Here is a 15,113-nt window from a genome sequence, read left to right as displayed (position 1 = left end):
GTGGTGTTCAATGTAGGCCTACATTCCATGAGACTTTACAATAAACACATGCAGGGTTTGACATTAGCCTGTTTATCCACTTGTCCTTCAGATAAGGTGACAAAAAAATGTGTTTGATGCAAGAAACCACTTTAGAAAACAAAATTAATTATTATTCCCCTACCATTATTAGAGAATATCAGACAGATTAAGCTACCCTCTAGCTTATTTAAGACCTCAAAATAAAACTGCCCTTTTAAGACATAAAAAAGCTTTTTACCTGACTTTCTTTTCAAAGATGTCTAGAAATCTATACATTTTGTGCTCTTGTAGGAAGCAATCACTCCCACATTGTTGACTACAAATAATCTATAACTGGGCTAATGACTCACTAACCAGCAAAGGACATGTCCAAAATGTGCACACGTGGCTACATGCAGCTCCTGCTTTATTTTCAAAACAACCGCATCAACTCACGACCCTTCATGCTGTAAAAACCGCATCAACTCACGACCCTTCATGCTGTAAAAACCGCATCAACTCACGACCCTTCGTGCTGTAAAAACAGTCCAGTTCAAACTAAATGGCACAGATCAATATATGGCATATGTATTTACATATAGGCCTACTGCAGCTCTGATTGGTTAGGCCGCACCAGTCTGGGTCGAGTACGGGCTGAGTTGTGCATGTCAACGCAATAGAATCTTACTCTGATGTGTTCTGCCTACAACAAAGTATCTTGCATAGTTAGTTTTGCGTACTAAGTCTGGCATAGTTAGTTTTGCGTACTAAGTCTGGCATAGGTAGTTTTGTTTCGGTATGTTATATTGAAAGTGATTAATATTGTGTTGATTAGATCACAGTTGCCACAGTAAAGGGAAAAGTTGTTAAATAACAAGGAAATCTCTAGAAAGTTTGAGTGAAATTCAATCTCATGCCTCTCTCCGTGGGCTGACACTTCTGTGCTGCAGTCCTGGGGGAGCTGCGCGTCTGTCTCTGAGTTACTGTGTGCCCAAGTGCAGTTTAGAGGGAACATTGGTGTCCACTGTAGGGGTGCCCATGTTGCTGGGGATTGGAAATGTCTGGTGCAAGAGAAGCAGGTTGAGATGTCCAGAGTCACAGTAGTGCAGTAGGTGTCATATGTTGAAGCAGTGAAGAAAGTAGAGGAGATTGGGTCAAAGGTGAGGGATCCTGAATGAGATTCGACTTCAGATGGGTTACAGTGTGTGTTGAGTGTTGGTGTCCCGTCCTCCCAGGCCGTTGGCGTGGTGCAGGAGCAGATAGGGTCAAAGTAGTGGAATGGGGTAGTGGGTTTTGAATTGTGTGTAGGGTAAGTTGGAAGAGTGTTATTTAAAAAATATTATTTTTTATTTTACCCTGTTTTCTCCCCAATTCCGTGGTATCCAATTGGTAGTTACAGACTTGTCCCATCGCTGCAACTCCCTTACAGACTCGGGAGAGGCGAAGGTCGAGAACCGTGCGTCCTCCAAAACACAACCCAGCCACACTGCTCGCATAACCCGGAAGCCAGCCGCATCAATGTATCTCTGAGCCTCTCTACACCTGGCGACCATGTCAGCATGCATTGTGCCCGGCCCGCCACATCGCGCTAGTGCATGATGGGACAAGGGGGGCAATTGTGCAGCATTTGGTGGATGCCAAGTGCAGAGAGAGGCTCAGATATATAGAATCAGTCATGATGTATCATATGCAGAGGCTGTAAGACAGATTGGTGGAACTACATTGTGGACTGATGGAGCTTCCATGGCTGGTCCGGTACTAAGTGGACCTACTGTCAAGGCTGGTGCTTCTGCTGGTCCCAACCTATTGCACATTCCCTAAATACTACTCTCCCTCTCTTTATGTTTTAGCACAACCCTATGTTCCCCTATAACTATGTTTAAATATCCATCATTGTAATGTATGTAGGAGGGATCTTAGAGCAACACTTACAAACCCTCCAGTGTATGAGTCTCATAGGCTACCCTGCCGCCCTACCCTTATCTCTGCAATATAGATACAGACAATTAGTTAGGTATACATGCAGGTAAATATAATACATATAACTATTTGCCTTAAATATGCACTATCTATCTATCTATCTATCTATCTACATTTCTGATGATCCATTGATGTCATCCATGATGTCTTACTAGTACAATGTGTTACTATTTTCTTTTTTATCTATTTGTTAATTTTCTTATTTTTTAACTGCATTGTTGGGAAGGGCTGGTAAGTAAGTATTTCACGGTAAGGTATACGGTTGTTGTATAAGGCGCGTGTGACAAATACAATTTGATTTGATGGCGGCGTCGCAAGCTACATGCAAAAACTTATGAAAATCGTTAGGACCAATGAGAGTAGAGCTACTGATCGGTGTCACAAACACTTGTCCATATATGGTATTACGTTGGCAGCCATATTGGATTTCTATCGAGTGATGTCCCTGCAACCGGGAAACGTTATACCTCCTATTCGGGGTTGCCATGTTTGCAGTTTTCCTGTGGGCGACTTGGAAAACGATGTCGGGTGAAAATGTAATGGTTGCGGGTTTTTGGGCTACTTCTTAATTGCACCGCAGCCGCTATAGCATTTTTCTTTAAATTATTTATTTCACTGTGACCTGCTGCTGACTATTAGGCAGTGAGACCGTCTGTTGCAGAGCGAGTGAGTGGTGGGGAGTATGAGGGCCGGAGGCCGAGGTGTGTGTGGTTTGAGACTGAGCGCTGCAGCTGAGTAACGTGAGTGGTGGGGAGTATGAGGGCCGGAGGCCGAGGTGTGTGTGGTTTGAGACTGAGCGCTGCAGCTGAGTAACGTGAGTGGTGGGGAGTATGAGGGCCGGAGGCCGAGGTGTGTGTGGTTTGAGACTGAGCGCTGCAGCTGAGTAACGTGAGTGACGCCTTGATAGCATCATCTGGATATGTGTGCAACAAAAGTTCAACATTCACCTTCTGCTACCATTTCTGTCAAACCGTTTACGCACACAGTTTTACTCACACGTTCGATACATTCAATGTATGCACCACACATAACGTATTACAACTGCCTCTGCAACGCAATGCTGCAAGGCAAACAAAGCGTTCCATTGGAAACAAGTTGTACTTCTGGTGTACAGTGTCACTGTCGGTGTGATCGAGGCGTGAGAGGAGACAGAACTGCACGCGCGAAAACCATATAAAGCGAAGGGTTTTAAGCATACTCAGTTCTTGGATCTCGAGCGGGACGTTTTAAATAGTAGTTATGGAACTCCTTCGCGTGCTTCTGTTACGGAAAAGTTCACAATGAAACTGATATTAAATGTGGAGAATAATACATATGTTGGCCATTAAGTAGCCTATTAATTTGTACGCCCATGTAAGCTACTGTAGCCTACCATTTCATACAATAAACAGGTTGAAATGACGATATCACTGGAGTCATTGCAAATAAATTTGTGCCACTTGTGTAGCCTACCTGGAGCTGTCAAACGGATTTAATCCATAGCCTATGACTTCAGTTTGTTCTTGTAGCCTTGTGTAATTATGCAATTATTAATGGCCATGTTTAGTTAATGAAATGGGAAGTTATCCGTTGTGATTATGGTCACAGTTCTATCAGCTGTTGCTAGAATGCATTAGATTGAAGGTAACAGTCAGTCAGATTAGGCTACAGGTAAATATACAAATTATTAATATATGATTCAGTGATTGAAATTCAAGACCTCATCCTCAGTAGCTTATTCCAGGAGGCTATTGGGCAGCAGAACCATTTCTTACGTAACAATCGCCTCGCTATTCATGTTAACTAAATGCTCTGTCAATTTGAACAAAGCAAGCTGCTAAATCATTAATCTTATATATTGCCTCGGCTACTGTGGGCTATCTGGCTATATAATACTTGCATCTAGCTAACCAAACCATGGCAATGTTGAATTACAATCATAAACGCAGATTTTAGTCAGTAGGCATAGCCTATGCCCATTTTAAATGACAAGTCAATAGCCTAATTCGTTTTTTGAAGTTCGTCCAAGTGTTTCTTGCACAGAGATCTCGAGATCCTCTGTCCAACTTTCATCCCTCAAACTCTCCTGTTGGATTGATCAATAGTTATGCACATGCTGTTGGGGAATAATCAGAATTAGAGCGCACAAGGGATTTAATTACAATCAGCAGTTAAATCTACATCCAATGACTGAAAATGATCTGGCGAGTTTAATAAGAGCGAAATGTCTTTTGTCTTGGGACATATTCAAATTCCTTCATTATTGCAAGCAAACATGACTAATAATTATTTTGATGGAAAACCAAATGTAACTTCTTACGTCGATATTCCTTCTTAATTCGCTCCTTAACGTTGTGGAAAAGGCGATAACTAAGTCAACATGTGTCAACTCCTCTCTTGCGGCTGAACAAAAAAAATCGGCAAGTTTTCAGGCCTTTTGGACGGGTTTTGATCATTGGTCTATACATTTTTATACACCTGGCAACCCCAATCGCATTCTTCAGAATAAAGAAACGCCATAACTGTGCTGTCAAGAGGATAACTTTTGTGTCCGTTTCTCTTCATTACTAAAGGTATGTGATAGCAAGTTTAAACAGTCTAACATCGAAAGAACTTCATAACATGCTAGATAACAAATCCTTACGGTTTTATGCGTTATTGTTTGTGTCAAACCCAGTGAGTGAAAAACGTGATTAAAAACTATTTTACATGTCACGTAGACTTGGGGGTCTTCCGAGGAATGTACATCATTTCGACAAGGTAATTTCATAAAGAATCTATTTGAGATGTTTTTGTTCGTTTTACATGTTATTGGTTTTGTGTAAAATGAAGCTCCTGAGTTGGTAAAATGGCGGCGTCCACTCTGTCTGCAGAGGAGCCGCTCGACTTCTTTTGGAAGTCTATTTTGGGAGTCTTTTTTGGTGCGGTCCGGCGGGCTGGATTTCAACATCCACGGACCGGACCAATCTTATCAAATTATAGACATTTATGTTTTACAATTTCGGCCGACCCTTGGCTTGGCCCAAACATTTGACTGGACCGAATTCACGCAGCTTTAAGTAGAGGGGTCCAGCTGCAACGTCACCTCTCAGAGCAGTCGCCCCTCAGGGTCTCTGTGCTGCCTGCCCACTACCGATAGGTCGTCTATCGATGCAGTGCGTCTCTTAGGAAAAGTGGGGGTTTCGAAAGGTGCCACTCAATACCTCGTTTGGGTTATCAGACTTTAGTCATGATCTGCAGAAATGACAGCAAGGGATTTCAGTTATGCAAAAAAAACAACTCTTCACTCACTGAACTGTATCTTTGAACTTTACCTACCTAACCGTAGTTAAGTTGTTCGTAAATGTAAATGCTAGCTAACGTTAGCTACCTTATAAAACCCATTTATTTGACTATGTATTATTTGTTATTGAATATTTTAACCCCCACTTCTGATGTTGTTCCTTTGGAAACCCCCACTTCTCCTTTGTATCGTTCCTTTGGAAACGCCCACTTCTCCATATATCGTTCCTTTGGAAACGCCCACTTCTCCATATATAGTTTCCTTTGGAAACGCCCACTTATCCTGAGAGATGCACTGCACTGAGATGACATATCAGTAGGTAGCATAGAGACTCTGAGAGATGATGTCACAGCTGGACCCTACTGGCTTTAGGGTTTGTTTGTAAATGGACTCTAGAGTGCGCTCTGGCCGTTGGTAAATTCAGAGGATTGTCAGCTTGTCTGCGTTTGGCTCAGTGCAGACAGTAAGGGGGGGGTAGTAGAGACAGACAGTTTCACACAGTCACACTACAGTTCTGAAGCTGAATGTAATGATCATCAGTTTTCTACATGTGTACTAATATTCAGACATATTCAGTTGTTTCCGTCTTTATCTATAAATGTTACTATGGTGTGAAAGGGAAATAGAAGAGATTTTTGTTAGTTGAAATAATACGTCGGAGTCATATGGTTGTTCAGAACAATAGTTCATAATACCGCCTGAAACAAACGGCAACCTAAATGGTTTTTGAGTCATTTATGGATTTATGTGAATTGAGGAAATCTACTATAGGTTAAGAGTACTTACGTTGTGTCATTTAAAGTGTGCACTTTGTGTCTAATGGGAATGAATGTTGAGTTGTCAGTGCTTAGCTACCTGATCTATTCAAAATAGATAATTGAATTAAAAAATATATAATATATCTTTTGAGAATAAAGTAAGTGCCAGAACTGTCAAGGCAATAACTTTTGTGTTTGTTTCTCTTTATTACTACAGACCGACCAAGGTCAAGTCTGAGGCCGGAAACATCAACAGTGAAGACAAACCCAGCCTGCCTCTCTCCTTCCACACTGAGTCCAAACCTACAGTCACTGGGTCCTGATTGTGACAGTGGAGCCCAGTTTGTACTGCAGGATCCAGAGATGACATCAGTGAAGCTGGAGGACTGCAGTCAAACACTGGAGCTGAATGTCAACATTAAAGATGAAGAAGAGGAGGAGGAGAAGATTGGGACATCTGTTTCTCATGGTAAGAGCAGGTTCTACCAAACTAAGTTTGTTTCATTCCAACTTTCCACTGTGTATGAAAAGGTGCAGTAGAACTGTTTCATGATGAACTGTTTCAATGAGAAGGTAGATGTTATTTCATGCTACTGAGACTTGCATGGTTTGACACCAGTATTGTCTGCATTTGTTTTATTCACTGGGCTGTCTGGAGTGATCAGAGAGTAGACTAAAGAAGTGAAGTAGACAAACTGCCAGTGTTTTAAAGTTCCATGAAATGAGTCTGTGTAGTTACTAACCCTTGTGATAGTGAGTGGAGGATGATATAGCTCATAATTTTCATGACTTATGAGATACTTTTAGAATAGTTTTATTCCCCATTGTATTGCACAGCCTACTGATATGAATACATATACTACCGGCCTACTGATATGAATACATACACTACCAGCCTACTGATATGAATACATACAGTACCAGACTACTGATATGAATACATACACTACCAGCCTACTGATATGAATACATACAGTACCAGACTACTGATATGAATACATACACTACCAGCCTACTGATATGAATACATACAGTACCAGCCTACTGATATGAATACATACACTACCAGCCTACTGATATGAATACATACAGTACCAGCCTACTGATATGAATACATACACTACCAGCCTACTGATATGAATACATACAGTACCAGCCTACTGATATGAATACATACACTACCAGCCTACTGATATGAATACATACAGTACCAGCCTACTGATATGAATACATACACTACCAGCCTACTGATATGAATACATACACTACCAGACTACTGATATGAATACATACACTACCAGACTACTGATATGAATACATACACTACCAGACTACTGATATGAATACATACACTACCAGACTACTGATATGAATACATACACTACCAGACTACTGATATGAATACATACACTACCAGACTACTGATATGAATACATACACTACCAGACTACTGATATGAATACATACACTACCAGACTACTGATATGAATACATACAGTAACTACATACAGTAAGATTGGTAAATCTGTTAATCATGGTAAAAGCAGGTTTAATCTATTCTGTAATTCTGACATTACACATCCCTGCCCAATTCCAGACTGCACAGCAGTGGTCGTTTTGTACATTTTTACACTTACATTTGAGTCATTTAGCAGACGCTGTTATCCAGAGCGACTTATCTTCATCAGTGCATTCATGTTAAGATAGCTTGTTGAGACAACCACATGTCATAGTAAATAAACTCAGTAAAAAAAAGAAACGTCCCTTTTTCAGGACGCTGTCCTTCAAAGATCATTCGTAAAAATCCAAATAACTTCACAGATCTTCATTGTAAAGGGTTTAAACACTGTTTCCCATGCTTGTTCAATAAACCATAAACAATTAATGAACATGCACCTGTGGAATGGTCGTTAAGACACTAACAGCTTACAGACGGTAGGCAATTAAGGTCACAGTTATGAAAACTTAGGACACTAAAGAGGCCTTTCCACTGACTCTGGAAAAACACCAAAATAAAGATGACCAGGGTCCCTGCTCATCTGCGTGAATGTGTCTTTGGCATGCTGCAAGGAGGCATGAGGACTGCAGATGTGGCCAGGGCAATAAATTGCAATGTCCGTACTGTGAGACGCCTAAGACAGCGCTACAGGGAGACAGGATGGACAGCTGATCGTCCTCGCAGTGGCAGACCACGTGTAACAACACCTGCACAGGATCAGTACATCCGAACATCACCTAATGGAGAAGGTCGAGAGCTTCAAGTTCCTCGGTATCAACATCACCTTTCATGGTCTAGGCACACCAATACAGTCGTGAGGAGGGCTCAACAATGCCTATTCCCCTTCAGGAGGGTTAAAATATTTGGCATGAGTCCTCAAAACGTTCTACAGCTGCAACATCGAGAGCATCCTGACTGATTGCATCACTGCTTGGTATGGCAACTGCTCGGCATCCGACTTCAAGGCGCTACAGAGGGTAGTGCGTACGGCACAGCACCTCACTGGGGCCGAGCTCCCTGCCACCCAAGAACTCAATACCAGGCGGGGTCAGAGGAAGGCCCTAAAAATTGTAAAAGACTCCAGCCACCAAAGTCACAGACAGTTCTCGCTGCTACCGCACGGCAAGCGGTACCGGAGCACCGAGTCTGGTACCAAAACGCTCCTTAACAGCTTCTACCCCCAAGCCATAAGACTACTGAACAGTTAATCAAATGGCTACCTGGACAATTTGCATTGACCCCCTTATTTCATTTTTATCTTTTATTATGTTTTGCACTGACTCAGGCTCGATGTACACTCACTCGACTCTAAACACACACACCACTAATACACACAAAACACACACACACACACATGTTGACGGCACACACAAATACATTCACATTCCTTCACGCTCTGAATACTTATATAAATAAGTTATTTCTGTTTTTTATTTTTAATACATTTGCAAGAATGTGCTAAAACCTGTTTCCGCTTTGTCATTAAGGGGTATTCTGATGTCATGGGGTATTGTGTGTAGATTGATGAGGAAATGTATTATACATTTTATACATTTTAGAGTAAGGCTGTAAAATATAACAAAATATGGAAAAAGTCAAGGGGTCTGAGTACTTTCGAAATGCACTGTATGTGAATTCAGGAAATATATTATATAGGTTAAGTGCACTTACATTGTGTAATTTAAAGTGTGCACTTTGTGTCAAATGGGAATTATTTGTTGTTGTCTATGCTTAGCTACTTGATCTATTGAAATTAGATAATTGAACAGGAAAAAACATATTTTACAGAATAAAAAAGTTCCAGAACTGTCAAGACAATAACTTTGTGTCTGTTTCTCTTTATTACTACATCAACAGTGAGGACAGACCCAGCCTGCCTCTCTCCTTCCACACTGAGTAGAAACCTACAGTCACTGAGTCCTGATTGTGACAGTGGAGCCCAGTTTGCACTGCAGGATCCAGAGATGGCATCAGTGAAGCTGGAAGACTGCAGTCAAACACTGGAGCTGAATGTCAACATTAAAGATGAAGAAGAGGAGGAGAAGATTGGGACATCTGTTAATCATGGTAAAAGCAGGTTCAATCTATTCTGTAATTCTGACATCACACATCCCTGCCAAACTCCAGACTGCACAGCAATGGTCGTTTTGTACATTTTTACACTTACATTTGAGTAATTTCGCTCGGGTTGGGATGTAGGATTTGACCATAACCTGAAGGTAGGGAGGGACTGTTCCCTTTGTTTCTCTGTAGGCAAGCACCATGGTCTTGTAGTGGATGCAAGCTTCGACTGGAAGCCTGTGCAAGATCGAATCCCCGAGCTGCCAAGGTACAAATCTGTCGTCCTGCCCCTGAACAGGCAGTTAACCCACTGTTCCCCGGTAGGCCGTCATTGAAAATAAGAATTTGTTCTTCACTGACTTGCCTAGTTAAATAAAGGTATAAAAAAAATACTAAAAATGTGAAATGAGCTGAGGCCCACTAGAGTTAACAATTATTTGTGGGAACTGCAAACTACTTACCCTAAACATCCCCCAAACCTACATGGATGGGAAGCATGTGTGATAAGACCTGTACTCAGAAGGCGACTGTCTAACCCATGAAACTTTGAGACCATAGAAACTGTAGGACCACCCGTGAAAAGGCACTTGAGTAAAAGTATTATGAAAAACTGAGCGCTAACCAAGTACAGATGAACCAGTAAGGGAACCAATGTGGTGAAAACCCGTTGCTGGGTAGTCTTCATTTACAACTAGAAAGTGGTGACTGGGACCAAATCGTTGTTAGTAGGTTAGGATGTTGAAACTTGCATAGAGAATCATTTCCCCGAATAAATTCAGGCAAGATGAATCCCGGTACATAGAAACTGAAGCAAATTAACAAATTGTTAGAATTATGGAGAAAAAACCCGATATATTTAACATTAATAGGCTACAGGTAAAATGACTGAAGCTTAAAGCCACGGTTCTTATTCGATACATTATTGACGATAGCCTCCTTGACACTTGGTTTGCAGCTGGGAGGAGAATATATCATCATGAGATGGGGACTAATGGCCAAGACTGATGCAACAAGATATTGCAGAAGACATTTTGTTTATAACGAGATGAAATGCAAGTAAAAATGTAAATACCTAAAATGAGTAAAAGGCAACTGAAGTCGTAAAGCATGGATGAAATGTTACTTTTATCGCTGAAGAATCAATTGGTAAAATGGCTGATATTGCAAATCACCACTTGTAAAATAGGCTACGATTATGCATGTAAGCCAACTTAATGTCAAATATGACTGTGCTGGTGAGAAGAAGAAATAAAGATCCATGATTGCTGGCGATGGCTCTTGGGTAAGCCTTAGTTCGAGTCCTATCCAGTTATTAAATAAGAATAGAATATGTTTCTAAACACTTCTACGTTAATAATTATGAGTGAGAAAGTAACAGATGCAAAACACATCATACCCCTCCGCCAAAACAAATGCTAACCTCCCCTCTTCTTTTAATGGTGAGAAGTTAGCATATCATATTTGTGTGTCTGTAACTTTCTCACTCATCATTATTCACAATATACAAGGCTACTATACTAAGCCTGCTAATGATAACGACATTACTTATTATTTTAACGATGATCATAACAATAGTTATAATAATAACAGGAAGAACGATTGCAAGGTCGAAGACACTGCATCTCAGTGTCACTGCAGTACCTGGTTCGAATCCAGGCTGCATCACATCCGGCTGTGATTGGAAGTCCCATAGGGAGGTGCACAATTGGCCCAGCGTCGTCCCGGGTTTGTAAATAAGAATTTGTTCTTAACTGAGTTCTCTAGTAAAAGAAAAGGATGGTATTGGAGTGAGAGCTGCATGCGTAGCCTATTGTGTGGCAAACAGGTGCTGTTAGATTACAATATTATATTTCTGACCATTTGGAACAGTTGTAAACAACACTAAATAAATTATTATAATGTGTTCTAAAGGAAAATTATTGTAAAGCTTTTATTACAACATAACACACATTAAAACCTTTATTACAGCATACCACACATTAAAACCTTTTACAGCATACCACACATTAAAACCTTTATTACAGCATAGCACACATTAAAACCTTTTACAGCATACCACACATTAAAACCTTTATTACAGCATAACACACATTAAAACCTTTATTACAACATAACACACATTAAAACCTTTATTACAGCATAACACACATTAAAACCTTTATTACAGCATAGCACACATTAAAACCTTTTACAGCATACCACACATTAAAACCTTTTACAGCATACCACACATTAAAACCTTTATTACAGCATACCACACATTAAAACCTTTATTACAGCATAACACACATTAAAACCTTTATTACAACATAACACACATTAAAACCTTTATTACAACATAACACACATTAAAACCTTTATTACAACATAACACACATTAAAACCTGTATTACAACATAACACACATTAAAACCTGTATTACAGCATACCACACATTAAAACCTTTATTACAGCATACCACACATTAAAACCTTTATTACAGCATAACACACATTAAAACCTTTATTACAACATAACACACATTAAAACCTTTATTACAACATAACACACATTAAAACCTTTATTACAACATAACACACATTAAAACCTTTATTACAACATAACACACATTAAAACCTTTATTACAACATAACACACATTAAAACCTGTATTACAACATAACACACATTAAAACCTGTATTACAGCATACCACACATTAAAACCTTTATTACAGCATACCACACATTAAAACCTTTATTACAGCATAACACACATTAAAACCTTTATTACAACATAACACACATTAAAACCTTTATTACAACATAACACACATTAAAACCTTTATTACAACATAACACACATTAAAACCTTTATTACAACATAACACACATTAAAACCTGTATTACAACATAACACACATTAAAACCTGTATTACAACATAACACACATTAAAACCTTTATTACAACATAACACACATTAAAACCTGTATTACAACATAACACACATTAAAACCTTTATTACAACATAACACACATTAAAACCTTTTACAGCGTACCACACATTAAAACCTTTTACAGCATAGCACACAATAAAACCTTTATTACAACATACCACACATTAAAACCTTTATTACAACATACCACACATTAAAACCTTTATTACAACATACCACACATTAAAACCTTTATTACAACATACCACACATTAAAACCTTTATTACAGCATACCACACATTAAAACCTTTATTACAACATACCACACATTAAAACCTTTATTACAACATACCACACATTAAAACCTTTATTACAACATAACACACATTAAAACCTTTTACAGCGTACCACACATTAAAACCTTTTACAGCATAGCACACAATAAAACCTTTATTACAACATACCACACATTAAAACCTTTATTACAACATACCACACATTAAAACCTTTATTACAACATACCACACATTAAAACCTTTATTACAACATACCACACATTAAAACCTTTATTACAACATACCACACATTAAAACCTTTATTACAACATACCACACATTAAAACCTTTATTACAACATACCACACATTAAAACCTTTATTACAACATACCACACATTAAAACCTTTATTACAACATACCACACATTAAAACCTTTATTACAACATACCACACATTAAAACCTTTATTACAACATACCACACATTAAAACCTTTATTACAACATACCACACATTAAAACCTTTATTACAACATAACACACATTAAAACCTGTATTACAACATAACACACATTAAAACCTGTATTACAACATAACACACATTAAAACCTTTATTACAACATAACACACATTAAAACCTTTATTACAACATACCACACATTAAAACCTTTATTACAGCATACCACACATTAAAACCTTTATTACAGCATAACACACATTAAAACCTTTATTACAACATAACACACATTAAAACCTTTATTACAACATAACACACATTAAAACCTTTATTACAACATAACACACATTAAAACCTTTATTACAACATAACACACATTAAAACCTTTATTACAACATAACACACATTAAAACCTGTATTACAACATAACACACATTAAAACCTGTATTACAGCATACCACACATTAAAACCTTTATTACAGCATACCACACATTAAAACCTTTTACAGCGTACCACACATTAAAACCTTTTACAGCATAGCACACAATAAAACCTTTATTACAACATACCACACATTAAAACCTTTATTACAACATACCACACATTAAAACCTTTATTACAACATACCACACATTAAAACCTTTATTACAACATACCACACATTAAAACCTTTATTACAGCATACCACACATTAAAACCTTTATTACAACATACCACACATTAAAACCTTTATTACAACATACCACACATTAAAACCTTTATTACAACATAACACACATTAAAACCTTTTACAGCGTACCACACATTAAAACCTTTTACAGCATAGCACACAATAAAACCTTTATTACAACATACCACACATTAAAACCTTTATTACAACATACCACACATTAAAACCTTTATTACAACATACCACACATTAAAACCTTTATTACAACATACCACACATTAAAACCTTTATTACAACATACCACACATTAAAACCTTTATTACAACATACCACACATTAAAACCTTTATTACAACATACCACACATTAAAACCTTTATTACAACATACCACACATTAAAACCTTTATTACAACATACCACACATTAAAACCTTTATTACAACATACCACACATTAAAACCTTTATTACAACATACCACACATTAAAACCTTTATTACAACATACCACACATTAAAACCTTTATTACAACATACCACACATTAAAACCTTTATTACAACATAACACACATTAAAACCTGTATTACAACATAACACACATTAAAACCTGTATTACAACATAACACACATTAAAACCTTTATTACAACATAACACACATTAAAACCTTTATTACAACATACCACACATTAAAACCTTTATTACAGCATACCACACATTAAAACCTTTATTACAGCATAACACACATTAAAACCTTTATTACAACATAACACACATTAAAACCTTTATTACAACATAACACACATTAAAACCTTTATTACAACATAACACACATTAAAACCTTTATTACAACATAACACACATTAAAACCTTTATTACAACATAACACACATTAAAACCTGTATTACAACATAACACACATTAAAACCTGTATTACAGCATACCACACATTAAAACCTTTATTACAGCATACCACACATTAAAACCTTTATTACAGCATAACACACATTAAAACCTTTATTACAACATAACACACATTAAAACCTTTATTACAACATAACACACATTAAAACCTTTATTACAACATAACACACATTAAAACCTTTATTACAACATAACACACATTAAAACCTTTTACAGCGTACCACACATTAAAACCTTTTACAGCATAGCACACAATAAAACCTTTATTACAACATACCACACATTAAAACCTTTATTACAACATACCACACATTAAAAC

The 15,113-nt window shown here is 37.9% G+C and overlaps 2 protein-coding genes across 4 annotated transcripts in view; both read left to right on the top strand.

Annotated features, from left to right (window-relative positions):
- LOC135536809 (gastrula zinc finger protein XlCGF52.1-like) overlaps positions 1 to 15,113 on the top strand; it is a 171,545-nt gene that overhangs the window by 24,653 nt on the left and 131,779 nt on the right. The gene's annotated exons all lie outside the window — the stretch shown is intronic.
- The window catches only part of LOC135536811 (zinc finger protein OZF-like), a 37,782-nt gene continuing 27,101 nt past the window's right edge, over positions 4,433 to 15,113 (top strand). The window contains exons 1-4 of one of the 3 annotated variants that reach the window (XM_064963047.1): positions 4,446 to 4,532; positions 4,680 to 4,719; positions 6,218 to 6,469; positions 9,356 to 9,565. In XM_064963047.1, coding sequence (XP_064819119.1) covers positions 6,364 to 6,469; positions 9,356 to 9,565 — 316 coding nt within the window. In that variant the 5' untranslated portion in view covers positions 4,446 to 4,532; positions 4,680 to 4,719; positions 6,218 to 6,363. Of the gene's footprint in view, positions 4,533 to 4,679; positions 4,720 to 6,217; positions 6,470 to 9,355; positions 9,566 to 9,751; positions 9,828 to 15,113 lie in introns of those variants that run through there. The other 2 variants (XM_064963046.1, XM_064963048.1) reach the window with 2 other exon arrangements.

The sequence above is a fragment of the Oncorhynchus masou genome, unplaced genomic scaffold, assembly GCF_036934945.1.
Source record: "Oncorhynchus masou masou isolate Uvic2021 unplaced genomic scaffold, UVic_Omas_1.1 unplaced_scaffold_666, whole genome shotgun sequence".
Classification (NCBI taxonomy): Eukaryota; Metazoa; Chordata; class Actinopteri; order Salmoniformes; family Salmonidae; genus Oncorhynchus; species Oncorhynchus masou.
The sequence above is the reverse complement of the archived record's forward strand: the minus strand, read 5'-3'. Positions and strand labels throughout refer to the sequence as shown.